The following is a 21,264-nucleotide window of genomic DNA, read 5'->3' as shown; positions in this document are numbered from 1 at the left end:
ATATTTAGTGATTAGAAAAATAGCGTTTTGAGTAAATAGAAAGTGTTTGGCATACATTTAAGTATGTACATAAGTCTCTTTTTCATGTATCATTGAATACCTAAGAGAATCGTAAACTATTATTATTGTGTGTGCGGTAAATTTCCATGCAACCCCAAAGGTTAATGGGCTTGGAATAAATTATCAAAAATATCTCACTCATACTCCTATTGTTGTTGTCATTTACACATTCACATTGCATAAGCTGTTTGTCTATATTTGTTACAGATAACGCACTATGATGTTTTGAACTTTGGCATTGATGTAACAATATCAATTCATATACTCGTCTGTGACATCAATTTCATGGACAGTGTCTTGTGAGACTCCAATAACATAGTATACATTCATCATGTCTATAATAAGATTTTTTTCGTGCGAAGCGTTTAGTGTCCACAAGACAAAAGAAATACTTCAGAAGTTAAGAGTCATTGACCTCGATGTGGTGGAATTATCTACTGAGCTGTGTTACCATGTGGAGTTGGCCGCGGACTGTGAATACCTGAACATAAATCAGATAAAGATTCTGCAGTGGCTTTTGAGTTCCCCGCTCCAGCCTAATGCTTTGAGGAATAATACAGTCTACACTAATGTGAAAGATAACCAGGTTGTTATTGAAATTGGGCCAAGGTGATTATAATTATTTACTAATATTTTGTTCACACTTTTCTCAGTTTACTGAATTTATATAATAAAATCCTATGTAAGTCAGTCTATCAATGTTTACCAGAAATAAGATTAGGGACCGTATTTTAAGCCAGGCTTTGTTTTCATAATAAGTCCATGCTTTATACCCAATAGCGTCTTTATTACATTTTAGAGTTCATTACTCTGGCAGGTGCTGTCCTGATGGCAAAAAGAAAATTATCGAAACGGCTCGGCTCGGGTTCCCACGTCTTTCTTTTCAGAGTACCTAGTGACATTGTCTGTAGTTGACATTTAGTGTTACCTCTGACTTAATGGTCCTGTTTATCCAGTAGTATCGCCTTCTATATCTGACCCTTGATACAGCTATCTAGGTATACCTTATGTGTTCATGGACTTTCACAAAGATTATTAACCCAAACGATTATCGGACATTATTTTTCATTCCCTATAGTAACGTGCAGATCGTTTTCGTCATTTATTAATATCTTAATAATTGTAAGTACGATAACAATTCATTTGTGCCACTTCTTACGGTCGTCACAAAACTAAACCTTATCTCATTTATTTTAGATTCAATTTCTCAACGGCCGACTCGAGTAACTCTGTCCAAATTTGCGAAAGCGTCGGTCTACACGACGTGGTTCGCCTCGAAGTATCAACCAGACACCTCATCACCTTCAACAAGACTAAGAATGTCTCGAAGAAGCACTTTGAGGACTTGGCCTCAGTTTTGCATGATAGGATGACGCAATGCATATACACGTCGGAGAATCTGCCGAGGCACAGTTTCAATGAGGGACTGCCAAAGGATCTGGAACCTTGGTTTGTGGTGCCTCTTCAGAAGGAGGGACGACCAGCTATGGAACGAGTGAATCAAAAACTAGGTACGTTTTCCTTTTCATTTTTCTTCTCTTATTTTTGGTGACCTTAGTCTTTGTCGCGAGTAATTATACTCCACCTCTAATTAATAGTTCTGCAAGAATTAGATACCTATTTCAAAATGATTAAATAAATAAAAAACCGGAAATTTGAAACTAGTTTCGACCGGGATTTTGTACTTATATCTTTGTACTGCTTTCTATCAAGTTTTTTACATAATCACCCTATTGCATTAACATATATTTTTATTAATAGGTCTGGCGTTCGATTCCTGGGACATGGACTTTTACACGGACCTGTTTGTAAACAAACTGAAGCGCGACCCAACCAGTGTGGAGTTGTTCGATCTAGCCCAGAGCAACAGTGAACACTCTCGTCATTGGTTCTTTAAGGTAGTTCTATTAGACAGCGGGCCAGGAGCATATATCGTTAGTCATCGCCTCCTGGCAGATACTTTGTCAGATGATAGTTTAGATGCTATGATGAATTATTAAAACCTCACCCCACCAACGGAGCGGCAGCTGACGTCCACGAGGGCTCATAATACATAGCCGTTAACTACTATACGAGTTATCGCCTGGGAGGCGATTGGATCTGTTCATGGCTCGCGGTCTATATCTTTTTATACCAAATTTTAGGGTCGGCAACGCGCATGTAATGTCCCTGGAGTTGCAGACGTCCATGGGCTACTGTAACCGCTTACCATCAGCTGGACTGTAGGCTTGTTTGCTACTAACGTGGTACATAAAAACACGACACTGGTAAATAAACATACGGGCTATTTAATATATCGCAGCCTATAGAATTGTGTCGCAAGTGCGATGGGCCCACGCAGTCAAAACAGTACGTCTTTACGAGGAAAATATGCCAAAGTAAACCTTATTGGAATGTATGAAGGTTCATTTGAAACTGAAGTCAATTTATCCTGTTCTGGCTGAAACTGTTCGAAGAGTTGCAAATTTAGCCAAAGGTTAAAGAGGGTAAAAAATTGAAAATATAGCCTGTACCTATTGGCTCCTCTACACGATGGGTCAACGCCGGCCACTCCAAGGGACGCATTTATGCGTTAGAGGAAGCAAGTGGCTGCGTCCCTTGGAGTGGCCGGCGATGGCCCATCGTGTAGAGGAGCCATATGGTATTCCCGGTTCCACACAGAGCGAGCATACGCGCGAGGCAATTTCCTCGCGCACTAAACGGCCAGTAATACATTCATAAAAACTAATGAAACGAAGTAATAATAGTTATAGGCCGCCCGTATTGAAAGCGAGGACCTACAACTATAATAATAGGTAAAAAACAAACAAAAAAAAACGGCCAGTGTAGGCGTGCCTCTCGCGCGCCGCATCGGCCGGGTCTGTGTGGACCAAGCTATTTGTATACGTTTATAGAACCTAATTTAAATGGTATTGTTTCAAGGGCAAAATCATACTGGACGGCAAAGAGATCAACGAATCATTAATTGACATGGTTGCTTCCACTCAAGCGACGTCGAACGATAACAATGTCATTAAGTTCGGCGATAACAGCAGGTAAGAAATTATACTCATATTAAGCACTTATAAAGCAAAGGGAGTGTATTTCTGACAATGATTTTGAACTTTATTTCTTAGTTATAGGGATCAATTTTGCGTAATTTCTGACACCCTTATGCCCGTTTTAAGTGTTAATAAACTTTTTAAGTTAAGACAATTATCATTTATTTTATTCAGGGCGATAGGATTAGGTACATTTAGTTTCTTAATGATTGTATTAGATTCATAATTGTTACATATTTGCCGTAACTTATTTTTAAAATGTGTTTTTCAATTAAAAGTCACATCAAGATTGTTTACCTTATTTCTAATGCTAAAAAAAACGAACTATAGTGCCGTAACGTATCTCTAACTTTTAATACTTACATAATCTTCCTTCACAGTGCCATCAAAGGATTCAAGCATACAAAACTAAAACCGACCAACGTCCGAGCGCCATCCCAAGTCATCCAGGAGGTCACTGAATCCGACATCATCTTCACAGCGGAGACCCACAATATGCCCACCGCGGTGGCTCCGTTCAGTGGGGCCACTACTGGGACTGGTGGGCGTATTAGAGACGTCCAGGGGGTTGGGAGAGGGGGTCACACTGTTGCTGGGACTGCTGGATATAGCGTTGGAAACTTGAACATACCTGGTAAGTGTAACATATACTTAGTTTGAAAACTTTGAAGTCTACAAAGGATTATATGCTTTCCATTCAGTGCGTTTTGTTTTCTACAGGCAGTACATATAGGCAATAGATACGGCCCTATTTCGCCAACATCTTTTTTCACCTGATGGTAATAAGTGCCGATGCAGTCTAGTATACAGTATGTGTCTGACCATGGGGCTTTAATTCCAGGGCTTGATTTTACTCGCTAAACTGAGCTACTTTTACTATGGGACCAACCCTAAAATCGGGGAAAGTTTTTGGCTTTTCCATAGAAAACGTCGACATCTGATCAGCCAAAATGTATGAAAAAGTAAAAAAAAATATCGGGATTTCGGGGTTGGTGCCATAATAAAAGTAGTTTAGTTTAGCGAGTAGAATCGAGCCCTGGATTTAAAGCCCAATGGTCACTAACACCCTGTACAACATGCTTACCTAAAAGATGTCTATTCACTCTCGATTTAAAAAGATCCAAGTTATAGTGGACTGGTGCATCTAATGTCAACCTTATTGCTAAATGGTATCAAGTGACACTTAACTCATTCGCACATTGACAAAACAATAATGGTTAAATATATTCCAGGCTACGAACTACCATGGGAGGATAAGAACTGGGAATACCCGAGCAACTTCGCTAGTCCGCTGCAGATTATCATCGAGGCGAGCAACGGCGCTTCCGACTACGGCAACAAGTTCGGAGAGCCGGTTATTACCGGTAAACAGATATTTTGATAGCCAACTTTATGTTTGTTACGATAAGGTAGAAAATTAAGTGTACCCATATGTCCATTGTTGAGAACGTTCTCTCGTTATGTGCCTAGCTGCTGAGGTTACCGGTCACACGACAAGACAAGAATATTTTAGCTCTAGGGGACATTAGGGGGCTCTACCTTTCGCCCACTGCGTACTAATACAAGCTACATCAATGACCTTGGGTCTTATGCGGATCTTTTAATTTTTAGGGTTCCGTACCCAAAGGGTAATAAAAACGGGACCCTGATACTAAGAAATCCACTGTCTGTCCGTCTGTCTGTCACCAGGCTGTATCTCATGAATCGTGATAGCTAGACCGTTGAAATTTTCACAGCTCATGTATGTATTTCTGTTGCCGCTATAACAACAAATACTTAAAACAGAATAAAACAAATTTAAGTGGGGCCATACAACAAACGTGATTTTTTTGCTGTTTTTTGCGTACTTAATGGTACGGAACCCTTTGAGTCTTCTTATTAGAGCCATAAGAGCCATTGAAGAGATCACGTATCTGTGAGCACATATATTGACTACCACATTGTTTTTTGGCGGAATATCAACCACTTTAGCAAAGTGACGCTACTTCAATAAATCACTGAAAACCTTCGTGTACTAAAAGTAACGTGATATATTTTGCTTTCCAGGATTCGTTCAGTCATACGGGCTAAAGAACGGCGACAACGTACGCGAAGAGTTCGTAAAGCCGATCATGTTCAGCGGCGGCATTGGATACATGCCACATTCCATGATCAAAAAGAATAAGCCAGACAAAGGTAGGAATCGATGAAAACAGGATCTCTCCAACTTTTCACCCCGCGTATCCTTAACTGCAACTGCAAAGAGTCCAAAAAGTAGGTAAATAATTCAATATAATATTAAAAACTTTCGAGTTTTGAACAATATGTGAGAAGAAGATACGTTTAAAACCGGGTCTATAGACCTGCGTCGAAACGTCGGAAATAAAGGTATTAATATAAATTAACGATAGACCCAGTTTTAAACATGGTTTAAAATTATAAATCATTCCATTATCCTCTAGCCGCCCAGAGGCCTATAAAAAGGTCTTGTATTCCATTCTAATTTGAACTTTGTGTTGACAAAATAAAATTTTATTCTGCTTGGCAAGGTTTGACGTATGGGCGGCTAGAGTTTAAATTGTAAAATTAACTTCAACCCTACACTATTTTTGCGCAGGCATGCTTCTAGTGAAGATCGGAGGGCCGGTGTACCGCATCGGCGTGGGCGGCGGCGCGGCGTCCTCCGTCGCGGTGCAGGGCGGCGACTCGCGCGACCACGCGTTGGACTTTGGAGCTGTGCAGAGAGGTCAGTTTTTTAAATGACAAACGATGGTGGGAAAAGGCCCCGATAGGTTTAAAACTTATAAAGTAGCTATGAAATTAAAAACATTTATTCCATCGTAGATCCGCCCCCTCATTTACATTTACCAAAGATACATTGATTGACAATCTTTGCATTCACTATGATTTTGTTCCATTTCGTGAAAAAAGTTTACTAAGTCCCGGACTGACACATTTACCAAAGATACATTGATTGACAATCTTTGCATTCACTATGATTTTGTTCCATTTCGTGAAAAAAGTTTACTAAGTCCCGGACTGACCGAACACTTTATTAGTGGATCGATTTGCAATGGCCTATTTGGACATGAGAATTTTCTGTTTTTCGAGGATAAGATTCAATTTTGTTAACAAGGAGCTGTGAAATTTGGTTCTGCGCAATACAAATGTTATTGAAGTTACAGTGGGGGGGGGGGGGGGGGGCTGATTCGATTTGTGTAAGTGTCCTATTCTATTTACCTATATTTATTGTATTTCATTTTATATTCCAGGTGATGCTGAAATGGGCAACCGTCTCAACAGAGTCGTAAGAGGATGTCTCGAGGCTGACGTCAACCCAGTTGAGTGTAAGTTTTGAAGTAATTTTTAAAATTATCAAAAATAGATAATAATTTGAATTTTTGCAGTCTACGCAATTGAAATTAAACTAACAAACAAATGCAGCTGTCAAACTTTAGCTAAAGTCGGACCAAGGTAATTCTGAATGCCATTTGCTAAGTTAAATTCTGCGCAGAGGTATAGTTCGTTTTTTTAGCATTAGAAAAAAGGTAAACGATCTTGACGAGTCTTTTAATTGAAAAACACGTTTTAAAACTATGTCACGGCAAATATGTAACAATTATGAATCTAATACGATCATTTATATTCTTCTGCATTCATAAGTAATAGTCACTGATTTTTAAAAAGCGTTTTTCAATTAAAAGACATGTCAAGATCGCTTACCTTCTTTGTACTTCTTTCTAATGCTAAAAAAACGAACTATAGCTTAAATGGACTCTACCTGCTAGTTAAATATACATTTAAGTAGGTCAATCTACGAAACGACTTTTCTATGGAGCCAACGCCAAAATCGCTAGCAAAATATTGTCATGAAATGGATAATAGGTTCCATAAGAAAATCAATTTTATTTTGCGACTTGGGATTTAGTCCCATTCAGATAGTTAAGGGTTGAATAAACCTTGTATGCTGATAAGGAATTGCTTTGTTAACACCTTCTGAACATTTTAGTATAGCAAATCTGTCTATGGTCTTACAGCGATTCACGACCAAGGCGCCGGCGGCAACGGCAACGTCCTAAAAGAGCTGGTGGAACCCGAGGGCGCCGTGGTGTTCACCGCGGAGTTCCAGCTGGGAGACCCCACCATCACCACCCTGGAGCTGTGGGGCGCGGAGTACCAGGAGAATGATGCGCTGCTGTGCTCTAAGGAGAACAGAACTGTTCTAGAAGGTACATCATTGCTTAACTTTCTTAGCGCCACTTGCACCATCCGACTAACCCGGGGTTAACCGGTTAAACCGTCAACCTGAGGGTGCCGTGGTGTTTACCGCGGAGTTCCAGCTGGGAGACCCCACCATCACCACCCTGGAGCTGTGGGGCGCGGAGTACCAGGAGAATGATGCGCCGCTGTGCTCTAAGGAGAACAGAACTGTTCTAGAAGGTATATCATTGCTTTCTTAACGCCACTTGCACCATCCGACTAACCCGGCGTTAACCAGTTAAACCTGGAGTTAGCATGGTTACCAGTGCAATTTGACACTGTGTTAACGGTTTAACCGGTTTTAACCCCGGGTTAGTTACCACAGTGCAAGTAACTTATGAATCGTATAAACAACGACATAAAGTCGTGGAAAGCTTAAAAAAAGTTGAAGAGTTCGTAAATTTAGGAAACCAAGGAATCTTTTATTTTTGAAACGGAAAATTACTTACGGAGTTTGTTGTCGGTCCCATATTGGGATACCCTCCTCCAATCGAGGGGGGATTTAAATCTTCTCGAGGCAGAGGTGTGGGTTTGGAGCCGGTGTAGCTTTATTTGATGGTCATAAGCGCATTGTATATATGCCTACTTGAATATTAAACAATCTTTATCTTTACGACCCCATACAAAAATATCAGGAGTTTCCGATATTTTTCAATGCAAAAAAGTATAAATGTCTTTGACGTCAACTGAAAAATACTTTGGCTTAAGTCGCAAACCTCGTAACTCCATTTTAAGGAAATTAGTAAATGCTACCTTAGACAACAATACTTAAAATCGTAAACCGCGTAACTCCCCAGGAGTGCCGAGATTTGCGACTTAAGCCGACGATATGTTGAAAATTGAACCTTACTATATACATATAAGGCTTGTTTTAAAAGCAGCACACTGTTTCAGAAATCTGCCAGCGCGAGCGCTGCCCCGTTTCCTTCGTGGGCGAAGTGACTGGCGACGGCTATATGAGTCTCGTGGAGGGTCCGTTCAGCGACCAATATCTCAGCAGGAACGAGAGACTGAAACCTGAGATCAAAGCCAAACTGCCGTACGATCTCCACTTGGAGGCTGTCTTAGGTATTCTACATGTATTTTATAAAGTACGCGGACGCATAAAGTAAATCGTCCCCCATCCCCCAAAGTCGAAGACTCGACTATAGGCCTAAGGTATAGTTCCTTGTTTTCGAGCGATGGCGCCACAACCTTCAGCCTATGCTCGAGTAGATGGCGTGAATATTTAAACACATATCAGTTAAAGAATAAGGATCAAAGTCAAATGACGTTCAAACAGTGTTAATCTTCTGTCGAAATATGGCAGTAAATGAACTATAGCTACATAATTTACCATGACAGTAACTCTCTTCTTCAAATTCTCTTTGTTATTGTCGACATACTGATACTAGTTTTATTTATTGTTCATATTTGCTACAGGAAATATGCCAAGAAAGACATTCGACTTGAGACAGGACGAGAGAACCAAACTGCCACTCTCACTGCCAAAGGACGTTACCGTCAAAAGTGCTTTGGACAGGGTTTTGAGACTCGTAAATGTTGCTAGCAAGAGATACCTAACTAATAAGGTAAGCCTACAAATTAATAGTAAGGCACGTAAAGTAGTGTAAAATATAGAGTAATCAAGTTATTTACGTTCACTTCAGTTATTAAGCATAAGTAATGCACGGGACCGAACAGCGCCTTTTTTTGAGCTGTAAAAAAACCGAATCGAAATCGTAATTTTTATCCCGTGCTTTACTTATGCCAAAGAGAATATATTGTAATAGAGAGGTAAAGTCTAAGAAAAAAACGTGCCCCTTAGTTTGACAACCAAAACAGATGGCGCTGTACTCCGCCATATATTTTGCGGTCACTTAATTGTCAAACGTCAACTTTTGACAATCAGAGTTACCGCAAAATGTATGGAGCTGTACAGCGCCATCTCGTTTACCTGTCAAATTCGAAGCACGAAATTGTCTTAGATTTTACCCATCTTACTCAATCAATATATCTTTGCTTATGCTTAATAACTGAAGTGAACGTAAAAAACTCGATTACTCTATGATTGATCAGCTTTTATATTTTCACTTTACGTCTTAATTATTTTTCTACCGCCAATACGTGCGATTTTACACATCCAATTCAACAGGCCGATCAAAACCCGCAATGTCATGAAACTCGCATGAGAGTTCTCGCATGGACTAAATGAGCCCTTAATCTAATTCAATCTCGAAGTGAGACTAGCTCGCTCGCTTTCTTAAGCAATTTTGAGTCTTATGAAACCTATTGCGGAAAACTCTGCGCCGTATTTTATCACTGGCTACACACACTCCTCCAACTACTGTCTGTCGATAAATAGAATAGAATATAGAATAGAATATATTTTATTTGTATTAATTGTACATCGTCATATTCATAAATTATTTACAATTAGGGGAACAAACATATTATTATAATATTAAATGAATGTTACATTTATATACAAGTCAGTTACGCTTCAATGCAAGTTAGATTAAATATAATGATTAATGAATTATACTAAACATAATTTGAACACAATTTCATTGAATAAAGATGACATGTCATGAAAGTTATAATTATACCTATACATATTCATTCATGGTTTCGACTTTCGACATATTTAGTCATTCATCCAAAAATTCTTTCACCGAGCATTTCATGCAATGAAAAAAATGAAAAAATGAAAACATTTATTTTCAGGCAACTATTGGCCCATAGATAAATACCTTAAAACTAGCATACATATTAATACAAAATATATCTTAAAACTAAAAACACAATTATGGCTGCGATGCAGTTCGCAACCCCGCAGTGTCAGGGAGCCGGCCGCGGAACCGCCGGAACTTGACACCCTTCGGCCAAAACTCCTCCTTGGTGAAGGTCGCATATAATATGTCATATTGCATGAAATAAAACTATTGAAACGGATTAAATCGCGTATATTGAATACATACTGTATCCCGAAGTTTCGAACCCTTTACAGCGTTCGTGGTCAACGGGTGACTGAGGAAAAACTGTACTGTGCAAAAACTACCCACTTTCAAAATAATGAGCCATCATAAACTAAAATTTTAAGGCTAGTTTCAATAGTTTTATTTCATGAGTAACTATCGCGGTAACTGAAGGCAATATACTTATTGTATTAATTGCATTTATGTTTTCAGGTGGACCGCTGCGTCACGGGTCTAGTAGCCCAGCAACAGTGCGTGGGCCCACTCCACACGCCGCTAGCTGACTGCGCGGTCATCGCCCTGTCATACAACGAGCTCGTCGGCTCCGCTACCTCCATCGGAACACAGAACATCAAGGGCCTGCTCGACCCCGCTGCAGGAGCCAGGCTGTCGCTCGGAGAGGCTCTTACCAACTTGGTATGTTTTTAGATTACAGGGTGCGTGGGCCGACACTGTAGTCTATATGCTAGTTGACTGGTCATCGCTTCGTCTAACGAGCTCGTCGGCTCAGTCCAGCTCAGTATTTACTAGATCTAGATGGCGCTGTTTGTAGTTAGTGTACATATCGCACGCTAGATGGCGCAGTTTCTTGTGGTAAAAGCGTTACATCGCGCTATCAAGAGTTTGTTTAGTATCCACCTTTAGCACCGAAAAAGCACGATGGTTAGATGGCGCTATTTTGTGGAGTAAAATTCTGAATCATGCTATGCCGTTCCGTCTTATAAAAATCTTAAATCCATTGAGAATGGGATTGGGAGCCGTCAAGAATTTAGTACGTATTGTCAGACGTGACTCACTCCGCGATTTCGTCGCTTTGCAACAGGTAGTTAAAAGTACATCCGTTCCACACCAATTTTGGTGGCTAGCCATAAGCCGCGCGAGGCACTATCTCCACCTAACGGGCATATCTGTCCTGATCGTAATAGACGCGTTGTTAGAGTGAGTCTTCTGCACCTAGTACTATTATTTATTCGGTGGTATTGTCACATTTTTAGGTGTTCGCCGGCATCTCATCTCTCGAAGACGTGAAGTGTTCGGGCAATTGGATGTGGTCGGGCAAGACGGGCGGCGCGGGCGCGGCGCTGGTGGTGGCGTGCGGCGCCGTGTGCGCGGCTATGAGGCGGCTGGGCGTGGCCGTGGACGGCGGCAAGGACTCGCTGTCCATGTGCGCTCAAGTTGCTGGCGACACAGGTTAAGATTGGTTTTCCTAGGATAGCGGTGCCGTCATATAGCGGCCGTCTCCATACTAAATAAGGCCCACTTGCACCATCCTACTAACCCGGGGCTAGGCGGTTAAAACGTTAACCTAGTGTCAAATTGTACTGGTAACCATGTTGTCTCCAGGTTTAACCGGTTAACCCCGGACTAGTGGAACGGTGCAAGTGGGCCTAATACGGCTAAATATGTTTGTCGTAGTATTTGCATGGAGACGGCCGCTATGTGACGGCACCGCTATCCTAGGAAACCAGAGCATTAGCTATCGCACTTCACACAAAGCTTTTCAATTTATTTGCAAAGAATGTAGATTTTCTCATGTTTTTCTTCACTGGAAAGCAACTACCTACGAAATATTACTGATTTCTCGTACAACAGAAATTACTAGCAGCAAAAGTAGTAGCCGTTCAAGCGAGGAGTTCAAATTGTTCTCAACATAATTTTGTTTTGAAGAGAGTAAGTTTGTGTACAGATAATTGTGAATTATTATGTTCAATATTTAGTCACCTTACCTTTATAGTAAGACCATAACGTGAACGTGACAAGCATTATCGAATATAGTTGAAATGTTTTAAGCTGACTGTTTAGGACTATGAGAGCTCATAGTCCTAAACCGTCAGTTTAAAACATTTCAACTATGGTTATAGTTTGTAGTTTGTACTGATAATTTATGAAATACGCCAATACATTTTGTCCTCGTTACAGTTCGGTCACCTGGAACTCTGGTAGTGTCGACTTACGCGCCGTGCCCCGACATCACCGTCAAGATAGAACCGGCTCTCACAGCCGAGAACTCTGTGCTCGTCCACGTGCCTGTATCTGCTGGGAAATACAGGTAAAATAATAGTACATTATTGTCGAGGCTCGGAAGTAGCTACTTGCAGGCTGAGGATTTGTTTTAAACGGACGACATTGGGAGTCCGTTTAATTGAATCCGAAGCCAGCAAGTAGCCTTCCAGCCGAGTCATATATAGTGCTTTTCTCAAAAATGGTGCAAGAAACATATATATCATAGAAATATTTTACAAGAGCAACGTTCTTACGTATATATTTTCACAGAGAATAGCCCTTGCCGCCTTTTTATTTTTTAATAAAAAAATTGAAGTGTATTTTTCTACCGAAAATACGCCAACCTATTTGAGACAGCTAAATAGTCGCGGTACTAATCATCTGTTTGGCTATTTAATGGGCCTGTGACTTCATTTGAAATGGCCATTTGAACTTTTAAAAAGTTTGGAACTCGACAAATAATGGAATTTGTATGAAACATTGCAGTCCCAAAGTCGAGACTGCAATGTTTTTAACTTTTTAATTTTTGACTGACCATAAACTTCGCGCTTCGCGACCTATTTTTTAGACGGCAAAGTCGACTTTGCCGTCCATTTTTGAGAAAAAATATTAAGAGCCAACAGGAGTGGTCATTTCTCCATACAAACGTACTCGACTGTTTCCTCCGTGGGTTTTGATGCTAGAGCAATGATTTTTTCAACACAGATTAATATTGTCAATATATGTGTCGGACCGTTTTGCTTTTTTGATATTTTTATTTTTTAAAGCGCTACTCGTAGAGCCCTTCAAAAATAGCCTAATTGACTATGCCGCAATGAGAGGCGTAGTATTCAAAACTGATATCAATTAGCCAAAAAAGCAAAACGTTCCGACACAGATAATTTCATAATCATTTATATTTCCAAGTTTGGTTAGGATTGGTTAAGTTTTGGAGGAGGAAACAGTCGAGTACGAAACCTCGATTTTTGAGATTTTTACGCGGGATTGTTCGCCTTGTCCTTATCGCACTAGTTTTAGGAGCCGCTTCCGTTAGCGAGACGGGTATATTTACCTAAAATATTTAAAGCTCAGCTCCTGTTTCGTCTTAATATTTACACACAAAGGCATTCTGACTTTTTTGCCAATAAAATCTGTGCCTCAAGCCAAACACGATTTGATTTTAAAATGATCAGTGCAAATCCATTGTTTAATAGTGATACAATAGGTTTAAATTCGTTTGCACTAACCAGTGCTTATATATACGATGGGTTGATCTATAGTACATTTTTTTAGCATTAGAAAGAAGGTAAACAATCTAGACGTGCCTTTTTAATAAAAAAATATTGAAAAACGCTTTAAAAACTTAGTTTATATTACTTATGAAAGCAAAATAATGTAAAAGATCGTATATGATTTATAATTCTAACATATTTGCTGTGACTTATTTTTCAATGGTGATTTTTAATCGCTTACCTTCTTTCTAATTCTAAAAAAAACGAAATAATGCTCTTTAGATTGGGAGGTTCTGCCTTGGCGCAGTGCTACAAGCAACTCGGCGACACCCCACCTGATTTAGACCAACCGTCCGTTCTGAAGTCACTGTTCAAGATCACGCAGAAACTGTTGAAAGGTAAGAAATTTATATCTACAATATTATTTTCCCTTTCCAAAACGGATGGACTTAAATTTGTGCTGCCATTATATATTATTGTGGCCGCAAACGTACCGTTTCCTACCGTAAACAATAGCACATTGCATGCTAGGTAGATGGTGCCTTTCTGTGTCTAACCGCTTAAATGAGTTCTCGCCTGCGCGGGCTGCGCGGTAGGCGTACACCCGCACCTTCCCCGCCGCCCTTAGTCGTCCTCCCCCGTACCGCGCACGCGAGGACTCATTTATGCAGTCGGTCTATCATCATCATCATCTCAGCCATAAGACGTCCACTGCTGAACATAGGCCTCCCCCTTGGACCTCCATACGTGCCGGTTGGAAGCGACCCGCATCCAGCGCCTTCCGGCGACCTTAACAAGGTCGTCTGTCCATCTTGTGGGTGGACGTCCTACGCTGCGCTTGTTAGTCCGTGGTCTCCATTCGAGCACTTTTCGACCCCATCGGCCATCTTCTCTGCGTGCAATGTGGCCTGCCCATTGCCACTTCAGCTTGCTAATCCGGTGGTCCGGCAGTCGGTCTATAGTAAAAGTTAATCTGTTTATCAAAATTCTTCTTGGTATCATAAATAGACTCCTGTATGAGTAGTAATATTATATTCCACGTCCAGATAACAGAAAATTGTTTTTTTCTCGTTGATTAAAAATAAGGTGAACTATTATAGCTGGTCAAGCAAATCTTTTCAGTAAAAAAAGGCGCTGAATTCATATTTTCTATGGGACGATATCCCTTCGGGCCTATCAATCAATCAATCAATCAATGTCTTTATTCCTACATATTTTAAATTAGCCGCCTTTTTCTACTGACAAGATCTGCTTGACCAAGTATAGTAACAATATTTCAATTTCAGAAAAGAAACTTCTATCCGGTCACGACATCAGCGAGGGAGGTTTCATCACCACCGTCCTAGAGATGGGCATCGGTGGTCTCAGAGGTCTCCACGTAGACCTGCAAGCGCCCGTGTCGGCCATCGAAGCGCTCTTTAACGAAGAGCTGGGCATCGTTGTAGAAGTTGCGCCTGAGAATCTGCAATACGTGCTCGCCGAGTATAATAACAGTGGAGTGAAAGCGCAGAAGATTGGTGTTACTGGGAAATATGGCATGCGTTCTGAGGTTTGTTTATGTTTTATTATACTCCTAAAGCACTCTAGAAGCGCAGAGGCTTACATGAGCTCGCGCACGATATCCTTTCTTAGGGCTGATTTAGACGGCGCGTGAACTCGCATGCGATTTTAGTTACATTGCGGACTTATAGTTAGGTCCAATTCAACCGACCGATCAAAACCCGCAATGTAACTAAGCTCGCATGCATCGTATTGTGTAAATGAGCCCTAAAAGCAGTACCTTAACTTCGCTTCAGCTCAGTATCGGCTTTCGACCCCCGATGTTATGGCATTCGAACGCAATGTTATGTGCATTATTTCCTTATACCTACTCTGTGAAGTGTGTGTACTATTAACACAGTCAGTCACATTATTTGCAGAGAAGGGAATCTCATTCTATCTGTCACCTTCTCGTGGCTAAAGTACTGAACCGATATATTAAATTTGGCCCGGAAGAAGCTTAAGCCACATAATAAATAATAGTACTAGGTACAGAAGACTCACTCTCTAACAAAACGCGTCTGTTACGATTAGGACAGATATGGCCGCTAGGTGGCGACAGCGCCACGCGCGGCTTATGGCTAGCCACCAAAATTGGTTTGGAACTTGTAGCTACCTGTAGCAAAGCGACGAAATCGCGAAGTGAGCCACGCCTGCTTAAGCCCTGAAAATGGACATAGCCAACTCTATTTCGCGGGGAAAATAATACGATTCCAATCGTCACGCGATCAATTTTTTTTTTGTTTTTAGGTCTCCGTTAAAGTGAATGGCGAAACAGTGTTGAAGACTCAGCTGATAGACGTGTACAGAATGTGGGAAGAGACGAGCTACCAGCTGGAGTGCCTGCAGGCCAACTCCGCGTGCGTCAAACAGGAATGGGAAGGTATTATTAACTGCCTATTCGTAAACCTTATTGTAATGTAATAAGGTCTAATAAAGATTACTTAAGTGTGTTCTAAATCAGCGGTCGGCAACAAGCGGCCCGCGAGCGTCCCTGGCTATTTTGTATGTAATATTGTCAAACGACAATGTCTGATAAAGTCATAAATATTAACAAAATGCGGCCCGCGTCAACTTCAGTAACTACTATTTGGCCATTTGCCTGCTAAAAGGTTGCCGACCGCTGTTCTCAATTATCGATCCGATTTAAATTAGATATGTTTTCACAAGCCTAGACTACCTCGCAAATACTTCGTATTATAAAGCTTTTTCTTTTTTAAACTTGCGGTCACCACAAAGTGGCGCTTTGTCACCTATAAAACACGACGCCGCGACTTGAACCGTTGCCTCTCTTACTAAATTGGTATGGAAGCGCCAATTTGTGATGATCGCGAGTCTTTTTACATGGTTCTTCTAATAATTGAGTGTCATGTGGTTTCAGGTCTCGAGCAACGCAAGGGAGTAACGTACAACGTGACCTACGATCCTACAGCCGCTGTGATCAAGTCCAAATCCGTCAGGGTTGCAGTTCTTCGTGAAGAAGGTAAATATTTCCGCGTATGGCAAAAGTATCAACTACATACATATCACTTTCTGTAATATGAAGAAAAAGGGAGATGGGTAGCTCCTTACGTATCTTAACTAAAATTTTCTAAATCTACAGCTTCGGAGAGAGGGTAGTTGAATTTTTGGGATATGTCCGTTTTAAGCTTATTCTGTTTAATGGGTTGCTGAGTATGCACCATTTTAGCACAATGTAAAAAGTAACAGTGGACCGACACCATTGCTGTTTGCATAAATGCCGGCACTGCACAAGAACACAGCAAGGTTGTCAGACTTTTACACAGTGCTTTTACACAACTGCCCAAGACTTACTATAAATAAGACACGTTAGCCCTGTAAGTAGTACCGAGCTACTAACAATGGTGATGTATGCAGTTCGGGTGCGCGCGGCCCACCCCTCGCACCCTCTGTATTGTTTTATAGACTGTGATTTTAGTAAGTAAAATGTAACAAACATTTTTAACAAATTGTAATATGGTTTCAGGAACGAACGGCGACCGTGAAATGATCGCTTCACTGTTGATGGCCAACTTCGAAGTCTTCGATGTGACCATGAGCGACTTGCAGAACGGCAAGATCACGCTTGACGCTTTCAAGGGACTCGTGTTCCCTGGTGGATTCAGTTATGCAGGTGAGAATCATACGTACCCACTCGCTTTAGGTAGTTTTAGTTACCAGTCGTCACCTTTAATACATAGGTAATACAGATCAATAAACAATATAATGTACATATTATTCACTCACTACTCCTTCATAATTGTCGGAGTATAATAGATTGGCCTTGTGCCTTCATCGCATTTTTGTTTCGGTAGCACTGAGACGCCGCTTTCAAGTATGTTGCGCTTCGATATTCATTCACTTACACGTACTATTGAAAGCATTAGGATCATGCCCACATGGATACTTGCATTGGTAATACTCTAAGCCCCATTTGCACCATCCCACTAGCCCAGAGTTAACCAGTTAAACCGTTAACCCAGTGTCAAATTGTACTAGTAACCATGGTAACTCCAAGTTTAACCGGTTAACCCGGGTTAGTGGGATGGTGCAAGTGCCCCTAAGTGACTTTCTTGCAGCGCGCATTGAATTTGCTGTTAATCTATTTTCTTAACCCTTTGAACGCGACGCCTATCAAACATTGTCGGAATGTACGAACGTTGATATTGGGCTGTAGCTGCGTGTCAGTTGATGTCTGTTATGGTCAAAGGGTTAAAGAATCTTCCCTGCGGACAGATTATAGGCTAAAATTAAGAAGTGTGCGATGTTTCGAGCGGCCTGTAGAGGTGTACGACTTTGACTCTCATCATTCTCTCTATTACTTTCCATTGCAGTTTGTCCAATTTAGAAATGTAATCCTCGTAAAAAAACTATAGATTACCACCAAAATAGTTTATCAACATGCGAATATTGTTCTTACAAACGTCAATAAGTATCTAGTATTTTAATATTATTCTGTCAACAGACACCCTAGGCTCAGCTAAAGGTTGGGCGGCCGGCATCCTCTTCTCCAACTCGCTGAGCTCCCAGTTCGCTCACTTCAAGGACCGAAGCGACACGTTCTCGCTGGGCGTGTGCAATGGTTGCCAACTCATGGCTCTGCTGGGCTGGATCGACCCTGAGACCAAAGTGCAGAACAAGACACAAGTATTCTTGGACCATAATAAGTCGGAGAGGTGCGTTTAGATTGTATACAGGTCTCCCATGCTGACTGTATCAACTAAAAAGTTCCTAATAATAATAAATAAATAAATTCAGTCTATATACAGTCAGCAGCAGAAGTTGCTAAGTGGGCGAGGTGATCACAATGATCTAGACGCGGCTTTATTGTTAAGAGAATAAGAGCGTGTTAATAGTACATTATTGTCGAGGCTCGGAAGTAGCTACTTGCAGGCTGAGGATTCGTTTTAAACGGACGACCTTGGGAGTCCGTTTAATTGAATCCGAAGCCAGCAAGTAGCCTTCCAGCCGAGTCATATATAGTGCTTTTCTCAAAAATGGTGCAAGAAACATAAATATCATAGAAACATTTTACAAAAGCAAAGTTCTTACGTATATATTTTCACAGAGAAAAGCCCTTGCCGCCTTTTTATTTTTTTAATAAAAAAATAGAAGTGTATTTTTCTGCCGAAAATACGCCAACCTATTTGAGACAACTAAATAGTCGCGGTACTAATCATCTGTTTGGCTGTTTAATGGGCCTGTGCCTTCATTTGATATGGCCATTTGAACTTTTAAAAAGTTTGGAACTCGACAAATAATGGAATTTGTATGCAACATTGCAGTCCCAAAATCGAGACTGCAATGTTTTTAACTTTTTAAATTTTGACTAACCATAAACTCCGCGCTTCGCGACCTATTTTTTAGACGGCATAGTCGACTTTGCCGTCCATTTTTGAGAAAAGTAATTATTAACACTTCGCCCGCTTAGCAACTTCTGCTGCGGACTGTACGACCCACTGCTGGGCACAGGCCTCCTTTCATGCGCGAGAGGGCTTGGGCTATAGTCCTAACGCTAGCCCAATGCTGATTGGAAAAGTCCCTAAGGGCATTTTTTTTCTAAAACTAATTTTCGTAGATTCGAATGCCGCTGGAGCGCAGTAAAGATCAGCGGCGACAACGACAACGACGTGTGGTTCCGCGGCATGGCGGGCAGCACGCTCGGCGTGTGGGTCGCGCACGGCGAGGGCCGCTTCACCGCCACCGACGCCGCGCTGGCCCAGATGCAGACGCAGCGACAGATCGCCATGCAATACGTCGACGACGACGGGCTTCCTACTGAGACTTACCCGATGAATCCTAACGGCAGTCCGAGTAAGTATACGCTGTTTTTTTCTCATGTTGTGCGGTCGGAAAAGGTCAGTTTTCTGAGATTAAGGGCCAGTTGCACCAACCACAGTTAACAGATTGATCGACGTTATGCAGCAGAGATCTATGAAACTTCCCAATACAATAAACTTTAGCGAACGCTTTAACGGTGACAGATAGTTTGGCGCAACTGGCCCTAATTCCGCGCTAGCTTACGGTGCAGTCGCAGCGACTAATCGCAATGTAATATGCCGATAATAAGTAATAGGATCTCTACTGATATTTACCCTTACGGCAGTCCTTGCAAGTACATGTACCTAGTTTTCACAATTTAAGAAAGTTTTTAATACTGCTCGGTCGCTCTGATTACGTTGTAATAGCTGTGATGCTGTCATTAAGACTAAATCTATGAATTCTAACGAAAGTTTTTGCCACCGAAAAGGTCTGCGCTTGATCAGTTTCGCTGCGGCTGACTTCTACTTCTGTGCCGTAAATGTATTGACAGATCGCAATGTAATATGTCGATAACGACAAGGTTCTTACTGAGACTTAGTTATACAGACTCCATCTTTGCGTCGAAGAATCAACCTTAGTAGAAATAATGAATTTTCGACCCTAGAAGTTATGTCATAAAGTGTATTTTGTATCGCAGTGGGCATCGCCGGCGTGCGGTCCCCCGACGGGCGGCACGTGGCCATGATGCCGCACCCGGAGCGCTGCGTGCTGCGCTGGCAGTGCGCCGCGCCGCCGCCCTGCCCCTCCCCCGCCGCCGCCGCCGCCGCGCACCCCCGCAGCCCCGCCTCGCCCTGGCTGAGACTCTTCCAGAACGCATACACGTGGGCTGAGAAACATTAAGCCCTTATAAGGCAGAGGGAATATATTTCCCACATGATTTTGAACTTTGTTTCAAAGTGATAGGGTACAATTTTGCATAATTTCTGACACCCTCATGCTTTATAAAGGGTTAAATGTGCATGAAGCAAATGGGTTCGAAACGTTACGGAAAACGGGCCTCTTTCCTGTAGACAATTTATAATTAATGTAGTTAACGATTTGGATACATTTTACTATGGTTTTCATCATACAAATTTTAAGAAGTTTGAACTTGCCTCTAATAATTCAGCAAGATTAGACTTTAAAGTCCAATCATCTTATGATATCTACAGGAAAGACCCATTCCGCTAACTCACACAATTTTTTTAACCCAAGTGTGAATGTTAGTTGTGGAAAAGACTTCCCTGCCATTAGAATGCATTTAGAAATTGTTTTATCGGCTATCGACAATGTGGTAATTTTTTATTGAAACGCTACAAGTACTTATCCAAGTAATAATGTGATTGCCGCTACCATGGACTAAACCTATATTGGTTATGGTCTTTGCCGCTACCAACAAATCCTAACAGACAATATTTAATATAATAAGCGTTTATAATATTGTTCGTGTTCCTTAACGCTGTCCATGGATCTTTAAACTTCGAGGCAGTACAAGTAACAGTGGCACCATAGTTAAAAGAACAATTAACACTTTCGCAACCGGGCAAAAAACGGTGCACTACCCCAGAAACCGGTCGTCTATATCTGCGTACAAAAGAACCCGCTGGGCGGGTTGTCCGGCATCTGAGAAAACATTATTACGAGTGCCTACCAGGCGGGTTCTCGGTAGTCAAAGTGTTAATTGCAGAAGACTTGTAATGTCTGTAAATAAAAGTAAAATTTACTGTATTGTTTAGTCGTACGTTTCTACTGATATCATATAAATATAACCCCTTTGATGGATACATTTCCGTGGATGCGATATCTCGTCTTCCAATACGTATGCATTCCACACCAATTTGTGATGCCTATGCATTCTATTTTTATCATGTTTAATACATACATTATTTTTTGCGCAAAAAGATATTGGAC

General features: G+C 41.2%; 1 protein-coding gene across 1 annotated transcript; it reads left to right on the top strand.

Annotated features, from left to right (window-relative positions):
* Positions 1–259: 259 nt before the first annotated feature.
* On the top strand, positions 260–21,264 carry LOC134665988 (phosphoribosylformylglycinamidine synthase). Its single transcript, XM_063523051.1, has 23 exons — positions 260–669; positions 1,258–1,571; positions 1,822–1,958; positions 2,983–3,095; positions 3,482–3,735; positions 4,334–4,465; positions 5,148–5,276; positions 5,698–5,826; positions 6,353–6,427; positions 7,118–7,309; positions 8,235–8,408; positions 8,763–8,911; positions 10,511–10,714; positions 11,293–11,488; positions 12,218–12,347; positions 13,795–13,910; positions 14,799–15,061; positions 15,802–15,934; positions 16,433–16,534; positions 17,039–17,185; positions 18,017–18,227; positions 19,130–19,365; positions 20,012–21,264. The coding sequence occupies exons 1-23, from the start codon at positions 392–394 to the stop codon at positions 20,212–20,214; spliced, it is 4,017 nt and encodes a 1,338-aa protein (XP_063379121.1). The 5' UTR covers positions 260–391; the 3' UTR covers positions 20,215–21,264.

The sequence above is a fragment of the Cydia fagiglandana genome, chromosome 7 (genome assembly GCF_963556715.1).
Source record: "Cydia fagiglandana chromosome 7, ilCydFagi1.1, whole genome shotgun sequence".
NCBI classification, from domain to species: domain Eukaryota; kingdom Metazoa; phylum Arthropoda; class Insecta; order Lepidoptera; family Tortricidae; genus Cydia; species Cydia fagiglandana.
Note: the sequence above shows the minus strand (reverse complement) of the source record. Positions and strands in the feature narration are given on the sequence as shown.

Excerpts from the sequence above, each read along its gene's own strand:
- LOC134665988 (XM_063523051.1), top strand. The coding sequence starts at position 392 with ATGTCTATAATAAGATTTTTTTCGTGCGAAGCGTTTAGTGTCCACAAG. Across the intron at positions 10,715-11,292 it reads GAGAGGCTCTTACCAACTTG|GTGTTCGCCGGCATCTCATC; the intron begins GTATGTTTTTAG and ends TCACATTTTTAG. Across the intron at positions 18,228-19,129 it reads GACCATAATAAGTCGGAGAG|ATTCGAATGCCGCTGGAGCG; the intron begins GTGCGTTTAGAT and ends TAATTTTCGTAG.